The sequence below is a fragment of the Scatophagus argus genome, chromosome 10 (genome assembly GCF_020382885.2).
Source record: "Scatophagus argus isolate fScaArg1 chromosome 10, fScaArg1.pri, whole genome shotgun sequence".
NCBI classification, from domain to species: domain Eukaryota; kingdom Metazoa; phylum Chordata; class Actinopteri; family Scatophagidae; genus Scatophagus; species Scatophagus argus.
In genome coordinates, this window is record NC_058502.1 from 21,889,149 (window position 1) to 21,910,228 (window position 21,080).

General features: G+C 42.0%; 2 protein-coding genes across 3 annotated transcripts; one reads left to right on the plus strand and one right to left on the minus strand.

Annotated features, from left to right (window-relative positions):
• Positions 1 to 3,261: 3,261 nt before the first annotated feature.
• On the minus strand, positions 3,262 to 9,892 carry si:dkey-191g9.7 (GRIN2-like protein). Of its 2 annotated transcripts, XM_046403038.1 has the most exons (3): positions 9,439 to 9,892; positions 5,687 to 6,022; positions 3,262 to 5,584 (listed from the first exon to the last, which is right to left on the minus strand). In XM_046403038.1, the coding sequence occupies exons 2-3, from the start codon at positions 5,914 to 5,916 to the stop codon at positions 4,480 to 4,482; spliced, it is 1,335 nt and encodes a 444-aa protein (XP_046258994.1). In that variant the 5' UTR covers positions 5,917 to 6,022; positions 9,439 to 9,892; the 3' UTR covers positions 3,262 to 4,479. The 2 variants fall into 2 exon arrangements, with proteins under 2 accessions (XP_046258994.1, XP_046258993.1); XM_046403037.1 differs by having other exon boundaries at positions 3,262 to 6,022.
• Positions 9,893 to 12,747: 2,855 nt separating this feature from the next.
• Positions 12,748 to 19,593, plus strand: LOC124066281. Its single transcript, XM_046402549.1, has 2 exons — positions 12,748 to 14,682; positions 18,612 to 19,593. The coding sequence occupies exon 1, from the start codon at positions 13,131 to 13,133 to the stop codon at positions 14,607 to 14,609; it is 1,479 nt and encodes a 492-aa protein (XP_046258505.1). The 5' UTR covers positions 12,748 to 13,130; the 3' UTR covers positions 14,610 to 14,682; positions 18,612 to 19,593.
• The last annotated feature ends 1,487 nt before the right edge of the window (positions 19,594 to 21,080 follow it).

Below are 21,080 nucleotides of genomic sequence, written 5' to 3' on the forward strand. Positions count from 1 at the left end.
TATCAGTAGGTTTTTGAATATTTGCAGAACATCCACCAAAACAAAATCACCACACGGTTTCCATGATTTTATTGCTGGCATCAAGATTTGGGCACATTCCTCTTGGATACATAGTTTAAACAACATTTTAACAAGACTTTCAGCTGACAAACTGATAAAGTTGATGTTTTGCATTAATTCCAGAAGACTGAGTTTTCACAACATTAGCATCCCTCTACTATAACACTGTGTTGTCCACTCTAATGGTGACTTTTGTTTTTGTAGTCAGACAGTAAATATGCACTGTCAGATAAGAGTAATGTCAGTTTCATCTCTGTATGTCCTGTAAACTGCCAAGTCCACCAACTATGACTTTGTTTAGTGTTGTACTGTGTTGTACTGGTCACTGCAGCCACATCAAGGCATATTATATCTCTTTTGATGGAGCTACACTAGCAGTCTGCCTCCAGTCTTTATCCTAAGCTAAGCTGAACCTACATGTCTGTCTCTGTTGTGAACATATAGAGACCAAGCTGATATCCATCTTCTCCGCTGACTCTGGGGAAGATGGGCAAGATCATACTGTCAGTTTAAACGTCTGGGGAACAATCTGTCTGTTAGGTCAGTTGCTTTACACCAAACACACAACAACAGAGTTGATTACTTCACATATTCTCTGGCAATGAATTTCACTCCACACAAGATAAAAGAGATAGAAAGGAAATACAGAGAAAAGAGAATTACTGAAGAAAAAAAGGAATTCATTCAGCATCTGGGACTGTGATAGTTTAGACACTTAATCAACATTCACATTTCATTCCTAATCTTTGCTTTATTCACAGGAGGCAATAATGAATCCCACAGTGGCTCAGTGTGACTCTGAACAGGATGTTTACTACCTTTGCTGTAGGTAAGTGTTCAAACCTTACCGAAAGGTTCACTTGTTTCATGCCATCCAAATGATCATCTAATATTAACCAGACATTAACATCAGGTACACAGCCACCACAACAAAGTGGGCAGTGGAGTGGTTTTATGTCAGAATTATAAAGCTTTGTACTCAGAAATCTTAAATGGTTCCGTTTGCAGCATGCAATGATACTATTATTGGGTGTATTCATATGTCACCTATAACTTCAAAATAAATGGCTTGTGTAAATATTATATCCAAGAATCATAATGTTAATGTCATCCAACAGTAAATACTAAAGCTTTGGACAAAGTGGCCATCTTATGGCATACACTACCAGTTATATTGGCATATATTGCCATGATACACATTTCACTCTGAAAGGAACAGTTCAAACAAAAACAGTTTATACTCTCAGGAACATGAATGTGTTCGTCAAAAAGTGTATTGTAGCGAATTGCTGCACCAAAGTGCAGAACCTGTCTGTCCAAAACTGTCATCATAGCCTACACAAGGGACAACTTCATGAGACAAAGAAGAAATCTGTTGCAGTAGTTACTTTCAAAATAATCTCATATTGGCTTCAATGTTTGATTTTTATGATGTCAACGGAGGCTAAAAACACCACCCAGCCGCCATAATTAACAAAATATACACAAATTAAATTCAACATTCACATTCAGAAGACATCTACCTACTTGATACCTACTTAATGATATCTACCTATAGTAGAATGGAAAATACAAATGCATCATCAGCAGAGTGAAATATCCACCACTGGCAACCAACACTTGGTTTCACATTTTTTCATGGAAATGAAAGATTTCTATGTTATTTAGTGTTGTAGTTAACCCCAAACCTAAGCCAGTATTTGAGGTAATAAGAAAAACTGTTTCTGCTAAAGCACTATGTATATGCTATATATATACTATATATAATTATAACTAATTAACAAGCAAGCCAACAGTTCTCTTCCCATTAAACTAAAATTTGAATTATGATGAATATTTTATCAACTGTTCATAACCTTGGCTCTAAAAGCTGGCAGTATTTGAAAAATGTTCACTTTAAAATATTTGCCCATTCTGCTAGATTTCTGTCCTGTAGTATCATTGTATACATTATACAATGAGTTAAAACTGAGTTTCAGTGTCTTTTATACTGACTGGCAAGCAACACGGAAAGATGGGAATGCTGCATGGACAAGACAGGAATATATTTGTAACTGGGTTGAAAAAAAAATTCACTGGACAAAAGTATTGGGACACCTTTAAACTGACCGGGACTTTCATTCATGCAGTAGACCAATAATGAGGTCAGACACTGATGTTGGACCGAAAGGACTAGCTTACAATCTCCGTTCCAATTCACCCCAAAGGCATTTGATAGGTTTTGAGGTCAGGGCTCTGTGTGGGCCAGTCAAGCTCTTCCACACCAAACTAATCCAACCATGTCTTTATGGACCTTCCCCAAACTGTTGCCACAAAGTTGGAAGCATAGCATTGTCCAACATGTCTTGCAATGCTGAAGCATTAAGGTTTCCCTTCACTGGAAGTCAGGGACCCAGCCCAACCCCTGAAAAACAGCTTCAACACAAAACTTTTGTCTATCTAGTGTATGAAACATGCAGAGATAAAAAAAAAAAAAAAAAAAAAAGTTTAAGTAAAGTAAATACAATTTCAATATATTTATTTAAGGTGTTGTATGCAAATCATTAGCTTAGCATCAGACTCTGCATTGAGAACACATTGAAAAAAAATATACAATAGTTTAACCACAGTGTTTTCTTTTCAGTATATTGGATAACCTTCATGTTTTTTTTGTTTTTGTTTTTTTTACTAATAATATTGTACCACAGAATGACTATGTGAACAAAGTCATTCCTATTTTCAAAGAAGGGGATCCTGAAATGTTTACCCATACTTCCACTGTACTTAGTGTTTCTAATGAAAAGTTCAATAAACACAAATTCATTTTAATTTCTAATGAATTTCCAAAATACAATTGGAGTTTATCAAGATAAGTGAAAAATATTTTAAAGTTGGATCGATTGTAATTTTGACACATTAAATAAGTTACTTTGATGAAAATTAAAAACAATTCAAACACCTACACAGCCGCGTTACCCAACCATAAGACTAATCCCATAGGTTACTCATGGTAAAATAAAAAGAAAATATAAAAAAGACAATAAAGAATTTAGTATGGAGTACTTTGTGGTACGTGATGAAGCTTAGCTGTGGTTGTAAAGGCAGTAAAAAGTTCTGCAGGTTCACTGTACATTTGCTTGCACATAACTAAATTGGTATGTCCTATTCCCACAAGAAATCAAGTATTATACCAAAGAGTTACAGGAAATCTTAAAGGGTTTAAATGGTTCTTTCACTATATTTGGTAAAAAGTAGAACTGCAAAGATTGATCATGTCCCTGTATTCTCATATAGTCAAGACATTTAATCACGTCCAACATGGCAATAAAAAAAAAAAAACTCACAAAACTAAAACTCACAAACTAACACTGCAGGAAAGGTAAGCTAAACAAGGTGACCTCCTGTAACATAAATGTGTCCATCACTTACTCAGTGAAAGTAAAAATCATCTCGTTTCCATAGTCTGAATTTCTCACACATTTGCAATAAGTATAGTGTTTTCTGAGACCACAAGGTATGGAACTCCCTTCCAAAGGGCATGATCAATCTATTTCCGTTGTTTTAAAAAAGAAATTAAGTTAATTGGTCTGACAGTTTTACTTTTTACGGTATTATTATGATCCTCATGTTCAGTTTTTGCTAAGACTGTGTAAGAGAGGTGTTGATTTGACTCTATGGCTGTTTTTCAAGCTGTAGACCATACTGTGACCATTTAGGGTTAGAGTTTGATAAGAAATCCTCAGTGACTCTCCCTGCCAAGCATCCACATACACATACACGTCAAGGTCCAGTCAGCTGGAAGGAATACTAAAGGCGGGAACGGGAAGAAGCAACACGCGGCTCACCTCAGACGGTTAGCATTAGGGCCAGCCACTGGTCAGGGTAAGGATGGGTTAAAGTTAGGCTGACATGTTCCTGTATTAAATTAAATTTTATTCACCACTCCACACATTCGTTATAAGCTTTACAAGACTAGTATTTATTGCAGGACTATTTTATCAGATTGCTTTACACTATACAGGTGTTGTTTCACTGGGTCTATGTTCTGTAAGTAGTTTATTATGAAGACACAACAGTATGGAGTGGCCCCATAAAAATACTGGCAGTGTACAGCTGTATGAGTCGTGTTTACAATAGCTGAAATATTGAACCATAGACAACAAGTGATGGCATATAAATCTTTTGTTAGTTCATCAGCTAGTTTACTTTTCCAGTATTTTTTTAAACTTTGAATTCCCTTTTACATATTAACTACATTAATCTGTAATCATCATGTCATGTGAAGCTTTTTTCATTATTCTGATATGCAGCCATTCATGTTGCGTGCAGGTTATTCTGACTTCTGTAAACCTTCTGATCAGATGGGTGGTGTTTGAGGCTGAGCGGTAGCCACACTGGCTACTGAACACAGTGTTTAGGTTCTGTCCATCAGTCAGCTGGTTAGTCGACAGCAGTAGTGGTGCGAGCGCAACAGGCTGGGGTTCTGAAGGAGCTCATCACCCTGCTCCTCTTTCTCTGACAGCCGGTGTTTCCACTCTGCCTGGAGGTGTTGGTGTTTTGGCGAGACAGCTTGGCTGCATGGATTGCTGTCTCTTTGATCTGCAGTTCCAGGTGTCTCTGAATGGCCAGGCCCAGTTCCTCAGGGTCCACAGAGGCCCCATATACCTCCCATGTCATCCCTTCTGCATCCCACTTCACCTCCTTCACTGGGGACTTGGGAGCACCACCTGCTTTCTTGCCTCCATCACTGTCACTGTTTGGAGTTTGGCTGCAGGAGGTCTCACTCCTGCTCTCCTCCGACAGACAGACCTGAGGGAAAACATGAGGTGTGACAGTCTGTACTGTCTGCACTCCGACATCCTTCAGCTCTTTGTGGGCAGTCATTGTCCCCATGTCCCTGGTCGTGATTCTGACATGGCCAACGGGACTGCTGCAGCATTTCTCCAAACCAAAGTGCTTTTGGGATTGTGGTCCAGCACCAGGTGGCAGAGAGCTGATCCAAGAGCAGTTGAGGTTGCAGCACCGCAGCAGATGTTTGGCATCCAGGCCTGTTTCACTAACGGAGGAGATGAGCCGAGGCAGGGTGAGGTGGTTCATCTCTACAGGAGGAGCCACTCCACGCTGGATGTCACAGCTTGACTCTACTTGGCGTGGCAGCACCTGGGAAGGGGCTGGGATGGGCTGAGGATGGCAGTAGGCTGCAAATGTGTCCTCAAAATTGGCATGATGGATATAGGAGCCATAGCAAAAGGCTTTGTCACATGTAGGGGCAAGATGGTCCCTTTTTTCAACAGTCTCCACTTTGGCTGCCGCCTTGGGGGACGAGGCGCAGACACACCTGCTCAGAGGTTGCTGTCCACCACCTTCTCCACTGTTGACCCCTCGGCAAATAGTGGTGATCACGTTGCAAGGTTGCATCTGCATTGGCTGCTTGCATGCTAACATGGAGTGACTCTCAGCCTCTTGGATACTCTTATCTCCTCCATGGTAAGGAAATCCACAAGTCTCACTGTCTGGAGCCAGAGGTAAAGTGCCTGAGTGACTCCTGTGAACAGACAGTGAGACAGGGTTTATGCTCAGCGTTCTGCCAGCCTGAACATTATCACTAATTGCATTTAAGACAAGCTTGTGATGTGACGGTGCATACGTCTCAGCCAGACTTGAATCCTGGGATGGCACACACTGTTCAGATGGGCTTTGCTTCTGTTCATCAGGCTCTGCACCAACCCTCAGACTGCTATGGTTAGTTTCTCTTATTGGAGGACTTGCTGAATGTTCTTTACAGATCTCACTGATGGTCTCCTTCGGCTCCTCCTGGCAGGTGTAACCTGGTCCTCCTACAAGTCTGGAGGGTGATATTGCCTGTGTTGAGCTCATGGAGGTGTCAAAGAGTAACTGACCAGAGAGTGTAGGGCCCAAGGAAACAGCTCCTCCCAGTGGATACAGCTCTGACACAGGACGCCAAGTAGTGGCTGTGGAACACCTTCAAAAAGAAATAAAACAAGAGCGTGGATGTCTCACAACTAATCAGCTCAGACAACACAGAACAAAGAAACAATCCCATGAATGATCAATCATTTCTGAAGAAGATTTGTATCAAGAGTGTAAGAACGTGTTCTGGAAAGAAAAACAAGACAGGATCTGAACAGATGGAGATTAATGCCAGTCAGAAAGAGTAGAAACAAAAATGTATTACATTTGGGATACTAAACAACCTTTAAGCAGACATATGGCTCAATGCAGACAACTAACCAGGATTCAGCAATTTACCTACACCTTAATAATCAAGGACAATCACACATTTTAGATAGGGAGGACAGGTAGTTTGAAAGAGGAGTAAAGAAGGCCATCTATGTTAAAGTAGAGAAACCATCCTTCAATAGAGAAGGAGGACTACAATACCACTTAACCTCAATATACAGTGTTGTCTTGTTTTTCTTTCCCAGGAGATTCAACAACCTTCAACATTTTTCCTTATGTGTCTCCAAGAATGGCAGTCGTTCACAGTTTACGTCAGGTGACCTTAGCGACATTAATGACTGTTGTTAAAAGAGCCGAAATGTCAACAATCTACGCGCCATCAATGACCTGGATACAGAAAAAGGTCAAGCCTCTTGGAGGAGAGGTGAAACATCTTCAAGAATCTATGACCAAGTCCAGTTGTCTTTACCCCTTTATAACCGCCTTTGCCTTTATAGTTGTCAACAATAGAACAAAATTCTAGCATTAAAAAAGGAACCTTTACAATGAGAGATCACACACAGTAAAAAGGGAATAAGATTTATCTGAAGGAGATTCCATTAAATAATAATCATTTTAATCTTTCCCAAGATTTCCTTCCCCAATCCTAAAGCCCCCTCTCTTAGCCTACCACATCCAATCTTTTTTTTTTTTTTTTTTTGCTTGATTGGCTGGGTTCATCTCGCAGTTTTTTTTCATTTTTTAAAATAATTTAACTAAAGTAAACAGTTGTGTGGAAGCTGGTGAAGGAAACATTGCAATACTGTATTTGAAAACATGAGAATGACTTTTTCTCACTGTATTGCTTTATTGATATTGAGATATTTTTTATAATGTAGTAAATAAGTAAAATAAGATAAATAAATAAATACAAGAACCAATTCAAAATGTGGCAGTTTGGGTCCTAAATAAGACTAAAACTAGAATAAAATAAACCCTGTCCACCTCACACTAATCCTTTACATGCTATCCTAACAGTATATCCAAGCTAGACCTGATCTGACATCATTGTAACTAACCCACAAAGCTTAGCACAATCTATCTGACCACCAATCATGATTCATTTAAGCCATCACATGCAGCCCACTCACATAAGGCTACTGAAACCCCAGTAGTGCTCCTGTGGAAAAATATTTGATAAATTTAGTTACTATACAGGTAATGCAAGATATAATGATGTCAGTGTCTCCCATTTGAGCTAATGATTAGGAAACAACAAAAAATGCTCTCTGCTTAAGCATATTACATTAGTTCATATCTGCACGTTGACACAATCCCTTCCTAATTTTTTGTTTGCACAATAGAAGCATTTTATGTGCTGATTATGTTACAATGAAATATAGGGTTCTTTACTGAAGCACCCCCCAATGGACAAATAAATAATTTAAGTTGTATATAGCTAGCCTGGTATTTCTGTATTTTTGGACACACCACAACTGCATGTTGTGATAGACATTAATATGGAGTTGGTCCTCACTTTTCAGCAGTAACAGCTTCCACTCTTCTGGGAAGGCTTTCCGCAAGATTCTGTGGGAATTTGTGCCCATTCATGCAGTAGAGCATTTGTGAGGTCAGACACTGATGTTGGACCAAAAAGCCTGGATCACAGTCTCTGTTCCAGTTCATCCCAAAACTGTTCAGTCGGTTTTTAGGTCATGACTTTTTGCAGGCCAGTCAAGGTCTTCCACACCAAACTGATGTACACAGGTTTCTGTCTCTGTACAGTCACAATAATAGCAAACCTGGCAACCTCATTGTGAGCCCAGTATTTTTCTATGATCCACAGATATGTTAGTTTTGTACATGTCATACCTGTCACAGCACTCTTTTTACAGTACATGTTATATGAAGTTCACATTACATGTATATGAAAGTGACTTTCTTAACAGGAAGTGGAGGGGACAGCAGGACAGTGCTGTGACACCTGGGCAAGATGGCCGCCAAAAAAGAGTTGTTGTTTGAGAGTACTTTAACCAGTAAACTGGGTCATGTTAATGACCACCGGGCCAACTGTCATTGTGGCATCAATAGTGAACATTTTGAACAACTAATTTGCTGAGTTTCAATTTCAATTCGATTCAATTAAATTTATTTAATAAATAGTTAGCAACAAAAGTTAGCTCATGACAATTTGCAAACAGATCAGGTCTAGACCATATGTGTACAGCCATGTTTGTGGCAACAAAACCATTTAAGGCTGAAAGTACAACAGCAAACAGCACAACATTGTCACAACATTAAAACTGAAAACTGGAATCATCAAGTTTCAACATTTCAAACGCAAAGTTTCATCACAATCCCTGGTTTGCAGAAACATACAGTGTCAACATATATTCTGACTGGTAAGTTGGCTAGCTGCTGTTTGAAGTTCAAAAATACACCTATTAATACCTTTAAACCTCATTGATTACCACACTGTGTCTCATTTGTCCATCTGTCCATCCATCTGTCTTAAAACAAAAATGTAAAAATTACATTTCATTTGTCTTATGCTGAGTTAAATGCTGGAATTCTTTCTTGATGAACAACAGCTGTTAGCCTGTTTCTAATCTTTATGCTAACCATCTCCTGACTCCAGCTCTATACTAACACACATGGCTCTCAGAGAGGAGTCAACTTCCCAGATTGTTAAATTATTGTTTCAAAAAATAGTTGCAGGGTGATTCTGAACATGTGAATTGCTAACTGGATCCACATTACGCTGTGAGAATGAGTGGTGTCACAGGATCCACACAGCAACAAGTCGGTGCTTGCTAAGTGCCAAGTCTGAAGGTGTGTTCACTCCCTGCAACTTAATTTAAAAGGTGTTGGATCATCATAACTGAAACTTGAATTTTAAAATCTACTTTATTTCCAGGTGCAAGGTTTACAACATTAAACTTCAAAATGTGATGTACCATTTTTTGATCTTTCTGAATTCTGGCACACAAAGATATTAGCTGTGGGAGATGTTCAGGTACTGACTCAAAGAAACGACATGCAGCAGCTGTGGGTGCTAAAACCTTCTGCACACCATTTTCACAATGAGATTCACACCCATGAGCACAAGACAGATACGCGTACAGGATGGTCGCACAAACAGGTGCAGTAAGAACTGAATGCATGCACACGCATACAAGATCAGTGTATTCAGGAGAAAAGATGTTTCCACCATCTTACCTTTCAAAGTCAAACACTTGCTGCTGAGGCTTTGTCTTCTCCTCTTTCCTCTTCCTTTCAGTTCTATTGGGTGATGGGTGCAGGTCCTCCTCCTCCTCCTCCTCCTCCTCCTCCTCACATCCACAGGTGACCTCTCCCTCTCTCTCTCTATCTTTAACTCCACTCCCGTGATCCCCCTCTGCTCTCCTCCACAGCCTCCTTTTCTCTCCCTCCTTTGTCTCAGCAGCCCCCGGCTGTGCACAAGATGGAGGAGACCTTGCAATAATCCTCTCCTACATCTGATTACAAATGTGAGGATGCAATCTTCAAATCCCTGCTCTGTAAGAGAGAGTCGAGCCGGTTAGTGGTTGGCTTATCCAGCTGTAGTGGGAGACGGATGGAGGGGGTGGGGGAATGATAATGAGAAGAGATAGTCAGGCATCCCACGTCATTGTCCCTCCACCTGGGAAGAGCGGCAGCATCAATGAATGCGTGCACTAGAGAGAAAATAAAGAAACAAAAACCCCCATTGTTTCTCATCCTTTGGCACCATTCCCCACTCCCTTTTACCTTTGCACACATACAAGCTCAATTCCACTCTGAACTCAGTCACTGCTTTAGTTTTATACTCTGTCATTCTCTCGCTCAACCTCCCTGTAACCCTCCCACCAACACCTACGTACTCTCTATCACTCTCTCTGTTGCTATGGAAACTGCAATGCTCAATGGGCCTGTATGTGTGTGTGTGTGTGTGTGCACGCTTTTTTTTTTTCAGCCGGCAATGAGACAACAAACAGCAAAAATAAATCAGCTGGGAACTGCCCATGTTTGTGGTTGACTCAGTTACAGCAAATTTCACACACAAACTCATTGCTTTTATATATCAGAAGACACATAAAAATGACTGTCTGTGATGATCTTGAAGGGAGAGTTAGTCATGTGTTTTAGCAGCAGCTTTTGTTATATTTGTTTAAAATCTTTTAACATCTTGACAGCACAACAAGAAGGAAAAGGTCTTGTGTCTGTGGCTGTTACAAACTTATCATGAGCCCTCCAATCATTTCCCTCAGTCCGAATGAAAAGACTGGACAGCCTGCCTGTCTGTCTATGTACTTGCCTACCTTGACTGAAGTCTTTCACAATGCTAGTGGGAAAGAGCCAGAATTTCCAATGCTAGCTTGACAGCTGTGAGTACTAATAGTCATTGCCACTACAGAACTGCAGTAATACTCCAAGTGCCTTGGAGAGGGCTGGTGTCCATCAGCCAGCAGTGCTGAGCGCACCATGCAGGCTCCTGCCTTGGTCGTGTTTGTTGTAATATTGCACATTGTACAGAGGCTCTTTTGAATTGTACACACATACAACACAACACACACACACACACACACACACACACACACGCTGTGGTATCCCATAGCCTTGTGCTGCTCTCGGTCAGGGATTTCTCATGCAACATGCCTGCTGAGTGTCAGCAAGCATTCCCACACAGCTGCCATTCAGGCAGGGAGTGGGTATATGTATAAGTACTAACACATGGCCTCATCACAAATGTGTGGAGGTCCATTACAGTGGCAATAAATTACTTGGCTGCTCATTGTCTGCCAGTGCCAGCATGTTTTGGAACAGTGTACACAATTTGCCTCCCTTGCAAAGAGTGAGGCAGGTCCTCTCCACTGGTCCTCACCACCCCATAGATCTGCTGAGCAGAAGGTGCATGTCACCCTTTTCCACTTCTGTGTGAAAGAGTTAAAGAAATGAACACAGCAACACGATAACAGCTGTTCCTTATGTCCCAGGCCAGCCTGTGGTGATGTGTTCATGGCATGCTCCTTTGACTCGGCCCTTTTCCAGCCCCCCACAACAAGGTCTGTATGGATTATCTTGAGTAACATGGTCATCATTGTCTGGAAAGAGATGTTACTGTTGAGTTTTTCAAATGTATTTTTTATTTTTTTGGTGTTTTGAGCACCACAAGCAAAGTGCCATCTAGTTCCCTCATGTTCAAGAGAAGGCAGACATCTCTACAGCTGATTAGAAACAGTTTAGATGGATAAATAGCTCTATAGGTAAGATGAAAAATGTCCATTTTGAATTGAGTGTGAGTGCATATTTATAAAAACCCATAAACCTTATCTTGTTTTTGTGTTGTATAAACTGAATATATGTTGAATGAGATTTTCAGATCATTCAGTTCTCTTCAAAGACTGACAATCAGATGAACACAATAAAAAAAAAATGAGACAAAAAGATGCCAATCCTTCCCTTTTTCTGTTAGTTTTAAATACAACACAAATACAATTAGAAAGCAGGCTCGCCGTCTTTACTGAACCGCCTGCTTCCATCAGTCGTGTCAGGTGTGAAGGAAAGGCTTCACACCAGGTGGGACGTGAACAAGGAGAGGCTATTGTGACTTGATGTGTGTTTATAGATGCAGACATAACAGGCTGCCTAAGATGAACTTGGTTATTCAGCTCCCTGTTATTCTTGTTTCTTATCATCTAAATCAGAGCAGGTGGGCTAAGTGAGTTACGTCAACATGGCAGAGAATGATATGAAACCTGGAGAAGCGCTCCAGCTAGCATACGTGGGTTTCTCAAAACTAAAATAAGACCTGTAATGGTAAAAATCCAGCTTTCATTGTTTCAGTCACGAGAGACACACAACCTCCCCATTCCCACAGTTCCACAAACCTATTTGGGACACTCAACCTCCCTGCTGTTAAGATAAGGTACAAGATCCTCTTATCTCTGTAGGATGTGAACCCTAAAACCCACTTTTGCACCTAGGTGCGAGGTCATGCAGGACAACCTGGGGTGAAGCACACCAGCAGGAGGTCAGAAGCATATCTTGGGAGAGGAGGGGGGTGCCCCTCGAATTAAGACAAAAGGTTGTAAAACACATGATGAGGGGCTGTCCCTCATGTATAAATGTTTAGGTCTCCCCATGCTCGGGGTCTTTCTTCACTTTGACCGCTCGCGTGTTGACTGACCTTTTCTTTGCAAAGAAAATAAAACCTTGTCGGCCGGCAGAAGTCTCTATTTCATTATTCACCAGCAGCAAAGAGAAAAATTTCCACGACAATTTGGTGTCAGAAGTGGGATTCCTCGAGCGATCGTCCGGGACGGGACGCGGACAGTGACAGGCCATCCTGGGAGACAAAACTTCTCAGCCTCCAACCTCAAAATCCTCTTCTGAGAAGGGAGGACTGACCGCAAACGCCCCGGATCGTCGCCGCTGGGATTTCCACGAACAACAACAAAATTCAGCAAATTTCATCTGGTGAGCACTGAAATATTGACAAATTATTTTTATTTCTTTTTTACAAATTGGGGTAAAATTTGGCTTTACATGTTTGTTTCTCACATATCCACAATCGTTCTGCTTTTAATCGCTTGTAGCCTAAACGAAGCGGGGGGTCTTTTGTAATCACTTGTGTCCAGAAACAAAGTGATTGGCTTTTATCGCTTGTAGCCCAAACGAAACGACGAATGACACCAGGTTTTTCTCGCTTGTTCCTTACAACGAAGTGACTGGTTTTTCTCACTTGTAGCCTAAACGAAGTGACCAGGTCTTTATCACTTGTTCCTTAAACGAAGTGGTCAGGTCTTTTCTTAAACGAAGTGACCGGGTCTTTATCACTTGTTCCTTAAACGAAGTGATCCTTTACAGAGACGTCTGTATCGTAATTGGTTGTGCACAAACCCCATTTCGGGATGGGGAGTAAAAGCTCTGTTGAGGTGGGTCCTCCGGAGGGGCCGATTGTGGATATCATGAGAAGGAAATATGAGGATAAAAGTTTAAAATATTTGAATGTCTGGACAGCTGAGTTTGGATTCCCAATAGGGGGATCTCTCAGTTTAAAAAACATATCGATATTAGAGGAAAAACTGAAAAAAAAAGAACAAGAAATGAGAAGGAAAAATACGATTTCTGTAAGGAAATTAGAAAACATAGAAGATCAAAAAAAATGTCTTCAGATGTGGAAAGGGGAAGCAGAGATGCGAAGTAGGAAAACAGTGCAGAAACAACTCCCTTTTCCATGTGAATACCCTGAAACAAATGAAAAGCAAATCTCACACACAAAAGGAACACAAGACTCGCAGACTTCTTCTTTGTTTCCACAGTTGGCGGCTTTGAAGCTGGACCCAGACCTTGACGGCAGCCCACCCATCCATCTTTCAGCTCCACCACCATACAACACTACAACACCCAACCAAGGAAGGGAAACAAACTCCATCACGCCACAGACAAGCACAGGAGCAGCTTCTCCAATAGCACACAGACTACGTAATCCAAATCAAGATGCAGCCTTCAACATGCCCATGGTTGAAGTATCTGGACCAGAAGGTACAACGTTGGTTTTCCGCCCATGGACTTCTGCTGACATCACAGCAGCCTCACAACATCTACCCAGCCCAACAACATCAGGCAAAATGTTTGCTGAGCAATTCTCCACATTTTGCCAAGAATTCAAACCCACCGTAAATGAACTAAAAAGACTCCTAATCACCAAGATGAAACCCACAGATTGGCAAAAAATAGCTGGGAAATTCCCAGATGCTGATATCCGTTGTAAGCACATCACTTGGGAACATGAATCTAATGCCCACTATAGAGATGTTGTCCGTCTTCTCTGTGATGCATTTATTCAAGCTTTTCCTGTAAAAATCAACATGGAGAAAATCACTGCCTGCAAGCAGAAGGATAATGAAAACCCTGACGAATATCTCACCCGCCTGACAGAGGTATTCAACACCTACAGTGGCCTGCAACTACCTGACGAACCAAACAATGTTCCGGATGTGTGGGAAATTCATCTTTGCAACAGTTTCTTAAGTGGACTAAAACCAGACATTGCCTCAGCTGTTAAAAGTTCCTGTATTGGATGGAACGACGCACGTCTGTCAGAACTTCGCAGACATGCCATACACGCCCACGACCAAATACTCTCAAAGAAAAAGAAAAAAGAAGAGACAACACAGAAGGAGCTTCACATGGCAGCAATGACCATGTATAACACAGTCCAAGGACGTGAACAACCGAACCATGAACAAAAAGGAAGAGCACAGGGTCGACACAGACATAGAAAAAGACCTACACAGGATGCTTGTTTCATCTGTGGTCAATATGGACACTGGAAAAATGAGTGTCCCAGAAAAACTTCATCGATTCCAGTGGACAAATCGGACTGAAAATGGTCAAGGGCTGTCGGAGAGGGATGGACTCCTGCTGACAAGCCAAACCAACTTGTGAAATCGAAGGAAGGTACTGCACCATACTCACTCACACATACTGAGCAGATTAATATACAATCTGCTGAAAATCCAGACAATAGACATGCAGTGGCATTAACGTATGTTCAGTACACATCTGCTAATTTCGAGAGGTTTCCTCAACATACGCTAACCATTGCAGAACAAAAGATTACATTGTTAGTTGACTCGGGAGCCACACGTTCTGTGATAAAAACGTTAGAGTTTGATACAGAGCCAAAAATGAGTGGATATTACGTGTACACCATTGGTTCATCAGGTCAAACAATTAAAGAGAACTTTACTGTCCCACTCAAATGTGCAGATGGGCCAGATATAAGTTTTAAACATGCATTTCTGCTCTCAAAAGTCTGTCCCATTAACCTGATGGGAAGGGACTTGATGTGCAAATTAGGCCTTTGTCTGATCTCAACCCCAGAGGGTGTCAAAGTTCACAGATTATCCGATCTGGAGCAAAACTTTTCACACTCCTTTGTTCATCACACCCCAGATCTACAATGTGCATATCAATGGAAATTGCAGCCATCAACTGCATCTGAGCTTCTCACCTTAGCCAGGGAGATAGTTCCAACAGCGACAATAGACTTTATGACACCAGAGGATCTGCATTGTACCTCTCATGTGTCAACAGGACCTGATGAGCCATATGAGGAAGGCTGGTTGAGAGAGAGGTCTGATAAACTCACACTGACACACATTTATTGGACACAACACAAATGTGTTATATCAGTTTCTCTCACACCAGCCCAATGTGATATGTATACCATAGACCATTCGGTCCCACACATCACACTTACAAAACACACACCCGATGATTGCGAAGATTTGGGCCCATTTGTAAAATCATGTCAGCGCGCAGCCGATTGGCAAGAAACATCCGATCGATCGATTTTTTTTTTTTCACCTACACTGCAGTGTTTTTCTAAGAGTTTATCATCTAGTGTGCACACTCAAAGAACAATCCAGCTGGTAGCTAAAAGCGCTTCTAAATCTTTCTCTTTTCTGTCTGAAGAACAAGCAAACACTATTACGGCCCTACAGGAGGTCCCTAAGACACTGTGGGCTGTTAGTAAGTATGATGTTGGTTTCATTAAAAATTGTGAACCTGTTGTGATTACTCCGAAATCAGACTTTAGACCGTGCAAGACTCAATACCCGCTTAAACAAGAAGCCATTGAGGGCATAACACCCGTTTTTGAGTCTCTAAAAGCGGCAGGAGTAATTGTTCCCTGTGATGACTCCCCAGTGCGTACACCCCTGTTCCCTGTCAAGAAAATCAGAGATAAAGATCAACCAACGGAATGGCGTTTCGTTCAGGACCTGCAAGCCGTGAATGCAGCAGTCCAACCCAGAGCACCAAACGCCCCAAATCCTTATACCATCCTGTCTCAGGTTCCATCTAACGCAAAGTTCTTTTCAGTGGTAGATCTTTCTAATGCCTTCTTCAGTGTTCCGGTTCATCCTAACAGCCAGTTTTGGTTTGCTTTCAATTTCAATGGACGAGGCTACACATTCACTCGCCTATGCCAAGGCTACTGTGAAAGCCCCACCATTTATAATGAAGCTCTCAGACAAAGTCTTGAACCTCTTGTTCTCTCCCCAGGCTCTGCTTTGTTACAGTATGTTGATGACCTTATGATCTGCAGCCCAACCAAAGAGCAATGTGAAGCCGACACAGTAAAACTCTTGAAGCATCTGGCTAACACTGGTCACAAAGCCAGTCTGTCCAAACTTCAGTTTGTTCAGGAAAAGGTTGTTTTCTTAGGACACGTCATCACTTCTGAAGGGAAGACTCTTTCACCAAAAAGAGTAGATGCAATTCAGAATATTCCAAAACCCATCACAAAAAAACAAATGATGTCGTTTCTGGGCATGTGTTCTTATTGTAGACAATTCATTTTAAACTATGCCATTCTTGAAGCTCCACTCTCCTCCCTCATTCATGGCAAAGGTCTACAATCACAAGATAAGATCACATGGACTCTTGAAGCAGAACAGTCTTTCACTGAGCTGAAACTTGCCTTACAGACCACCCCAACATTAGGTCTACCTGATCCTACCAAATCTTTCACTCAAACGGTAGACGAGAAAAATGGATACATGACTTCTGTGTTGCTGCAGGATCACGGAAATAGACTAAGGCCTGTAGCTTACTTTTCTTCAAAACTAGATCCTGTGGCTGCAGGCCTCCCAAGATGTCTCAGAGCTGTGGCTGCTGCTGAAAAGGCAATCATGGCCTCCCGAGACATTGTGAGCTACTCTGATGTGACCCTCCTCGTCCCACATGCTGTGTCCATGATTTTGCTCGAACAAAAAACTTCTCATCTCTCCACAGCACGATGGTTAAGATACAACACTGTGCTTTTAGAAATGCCTAACATCACTATAAAAAGATGCAATGTTTTAAATCCTGCCACTCTCCTTCCCACACCTGACGATGGACAAGAACATAACTGTGTTGCCGTCCTCCAACAGGTCTGCTCTCCAAGACCGGACCTGCAAGAAACTCCATTAACTAATCCTGATTTGGTTGTTTTTGTAGATGGATCTGCCTCCCGTGACCCACAGACAGGTCGCAACAGAGTTGGATTTGCTGTTGTCACTAATCATGAAACTCTTGTTTCAGGCTCACTTCCCTCTCACTATTCTGCACAAGCAGCAGAACTCACAGCATTGACAGAGGCATGCAAACTGGCAAACAACAAGACTGTAACCATCTACACTGATTCCAGATATGCATTTGGTGTGGTACATGATTTCGGTACTCTGTGGAAACACAGACAATTTTTAAAATCTGATGGAAAACCCATTCTCCATCATGACAAGGTTGCAGCTCTTCTAGATGCCATTTTGCTCCCAACTTCAATTGCTGTTTGCAAATGCCCTGCCCATACTAACAACTCAGATTTGGTTTCCCTAGGGAATGCGAGAGCTGATGCTGCTGCAAAAAGAGCTGCACTCCAGCCCACCATCCTTAATCCTTTGCTTGCTTCAACCCCCGTCTCTATTCCAAGCTCTCTTACAGCAATGCAAACCTTTGCCACACCACAAGAAAAGACGTTGTGGAGACGCTGTGGTGCCACACAGAAAGAAGAAGTGTGGCGAGGACCCGACGGCAAACCTTGTCTGCCCAAACATTTCTTTCCTCACTTTGCAAAGTTGACACATGGGTTGGACCACGTGTCAAAAGGGGGGATGTTGGATATCATAACTCGACACTGGTTCACCAAAGGTTTTTCAGTTCATGCACAGAAGTTTTGTCAATCATGCATGGTTTGTGCAACACATAACGCAGGTAAAACCAAAACAATCACACACGCCGCACACCCACCACCAGATAGGCCATTTGAACACTTGATGATGGACTTCATAGAACTTTCACCAGCAGAAGGGAAGAAATACTGCTTGGTGATGGTTGATATGTGGTCAAAATGGGTTGAAGCTTTCCCAGCAAGATACCAAAGCAGCCAAGTGGTAGCAAAGGCTCTGCTAACAGAAATTATTCCCAGATGGGGAATACCAACTAAACTAAGCAGTGATAATGGTACACCCTTTGTCAACACTGCAATAACCCAAATCAGTGAATTTCTTGGCATCGACCTCAGAACACATTGTGCTTACCACCCTGCCAGTGCAGGTGCAGATGAACGAGAAAATGGCACGTTGAAGTCAAAACTAGCAAAATGTTGCGAGGAAACGGGGCTGCCATGGACAAAAGCTCTGCCTATTGTTCTAACACACATAAGAATGAGGAAAAGATCTAGAGTGAACATGAGCCCTTTCGAAATTCTTTTCGGCAGACCCCCATCCCTAGGAGTGGAACCTGTAACCAGGCCACTCCCCTCTCCCGGCTTATGTGACGATGACATGTTACAATATTGCAAAAACTTATCATCTACTCTCTCTCAAATCTCTCAACAGGTGAAATCAGCCCTTCCACAACCAGCCTCCACACCACTGCATGATTTCCAACCTGGCGACTGGGTGGTGATAAAAGATTTCAGGAGAAAACACTGGCACTCCAAACGCTGGCGAGGCCCATTCCAGGTACTCCTGACAACACACACGGCAGTGAAGGTCGCTGAGAGAGCAACGTGGGTTCACGCCAGCCACTGCAAAAAGGTCCCTGAACCAACAGAGGAATCCAGCTGTCGACTTGAACAACGTGAGGACGGACGCCGCGGAGACGGACAACGCGAGGACGAACAAGCGCAAAAAAAAGCACGACACGAGGGATAACTCCGTAGATTCAGCAACCACCAACTAGACCCCCGGTTTGATCAACAACCAAACAACTGCCATGATGATACATTTTAAAATCCATGTGAATTAATGTGTCGGATAATTAAGTTGTGAATCCTTTTATATTGTCTCATTTTACTTTTATTATTATTATTATTTTTTTTCTCTGTTAATGATTATTAAATAATCAAAAGGGAGAATTGTAATGGTAAAAATCCAGCTTTCATTGTTTCAGTCACGAGAGACACACAACCTCCCCATTCCCACAGTTCCACAAACCTATTTGGGACACTCAACCTCCCTGCTGTTAAGATAAGGTACAAGATCCTCTTATCTCTGTAGGATGTGAACCCTAAAACCCACTTTTGCACCTAGGTGCGAGGTCATGCAGGACAACCTGGGGTGAAGCACACCAGCAGGAGGTCAGAAGCATATCTTGGGAGAGGAGGGGGGTGCCCCTCGAATTAAGACAAAAGGTTGTAAAACACATGATGAGGGGCTGTCCCTCATGTATAAATGTTTAGGTCTCCCCATGCTCGGGGTCTTTCTTCACTTTGACCGCTCGCGTGTTGACTGACCTTTTCTTTGCAAAGAAAATAAAACCTTGTCGGCCGGCAGAAGTCTCTATTTCATTATTCACCAGCAGCAAAGAGAAAAATTTCCACGACAGACCTTATCCGGGTTTCTGAAAACAGGATGGGTTGCTCCGCTACTGGTGTGCTACCATGCATTCTGCACAGAGAATCCAGCAATCACTCATGTGCACCAGCTAAGGCTAGTGGTCAGGAACCAGCATTAGCACTGTTAGCTCCTCAGATCAGAGAAGACAAAGCTGACCAGAAGGAGAGAGAGCTGGAGAGCGAGCGCTGTGCTGGGACACCGAATCCTCTGAGTAATGTGAATTCTTGATCTTATTGGCTGTTCTCTCAGTGATGTGGCGATTGGAGGAGACCTGGAGGTTTGCCTAAGACAGAGCCTCTGGGCAAGCTAGAGGATACCACGGATACCACAGAGCAGTGTTAAAACTGAGACGTTAATCTCTACTATCCCCTCACCACCAGCCCTTACATACAGATAAACTGTCTTACATTTGAGCGTCCACTCCCGGCTCTGCGTTGTGACTCACCTCATTGTGAGGGCCTCTCGACCACCATACACCCACGCCGTTTTCACCTCATATTCTGCACTTTCAGCTTTTACATTTTCACTTGGAAGGACTAGAACGGATGATTTTCTGTCCTTTTGGTTTTGTTCTCTGTTTTACTGTTTTCTGAGCTTATCTGAACAACTGTAAAGGCAGATGACCATTCCAAAATTATTAAAAGAAGATGCTGCTCATTCGTTCTGTTTGACAAAGACATCAGTCTGATCAAGTAACAGTAACTCACAGTCGAGAAAAACTCCCTGCATGTGAAAGAAATCTCCAATTCCAACTTGCAAAACCTTTTTGTCGCCAACGTGAGTCCACTTTGTCCTGCTGACTAGAATACAATCTCAAACATTTGACGACGTCAAAATGTCTCGACCCACGCTGTGCATACACACTGAATCGACAGCAGACCTTCATCCCTCAGCTGTTTGGATGGATATGCAACCACCTTGAATCATTAGGAGCATCAGAATTTCTAGCATTGGTTTATGTTAAGATGAACATTAGAATATGGCGAAATTAACTCTAAACATGGCAGGATGAGTGGCGCAGAGCATTATCCTATCTTACAAACAACACTATTGAACTATACTTAATAAATCCATCTGCTGTTCTTAAGACTTTCCTGTGCTGTTTATTCATTACTATGAATAAAAATGTTATCAATGACTGGCCTTGTTTAGAACACTTGTCGCTCAGAATTATCTTTGAAACATTATTCATGACCCCAGTGACCAGTGGAGAATTAGTGGTCGACATCAGCTGAATCAGTGGTACTGCAAGTACACGTGTGTGTGTTTGGGATATAAAGAATTCATCTTATTGTGTGTGTGTGTGTGTGGGAGGGGGCATTGGTTGACAGCTGTGCACAGATTAAGGCTAAGATTTTCTTGGAGCTGCTCTGTGTATGTATGTGTGTGTGTTTCTGTACAAAGTTATTTACTTGCAATTCATGTGTACTCAGAGTATTAAAAATATATTAGAGCAAGTTTGCAATG

What these genes read in the sequence shown, in the direction of transcription:
- si:dkey-191g9.7 (XM_046403037.1), bottom strand. Translation starts at nt 5,916, where the DNA reads ATGAGCTCAACACAGGCAATATCACCCTCCAGACTTGTAGGAGGACCA.
- LOC124066281 (XM_046402549.1), top strand. Translation starts at nt 13,131, where the DNA reads ATGGGGAGTAAAAGCTCTGTTGAGGTGGGTCCTCCGGAGGGGCCGATT.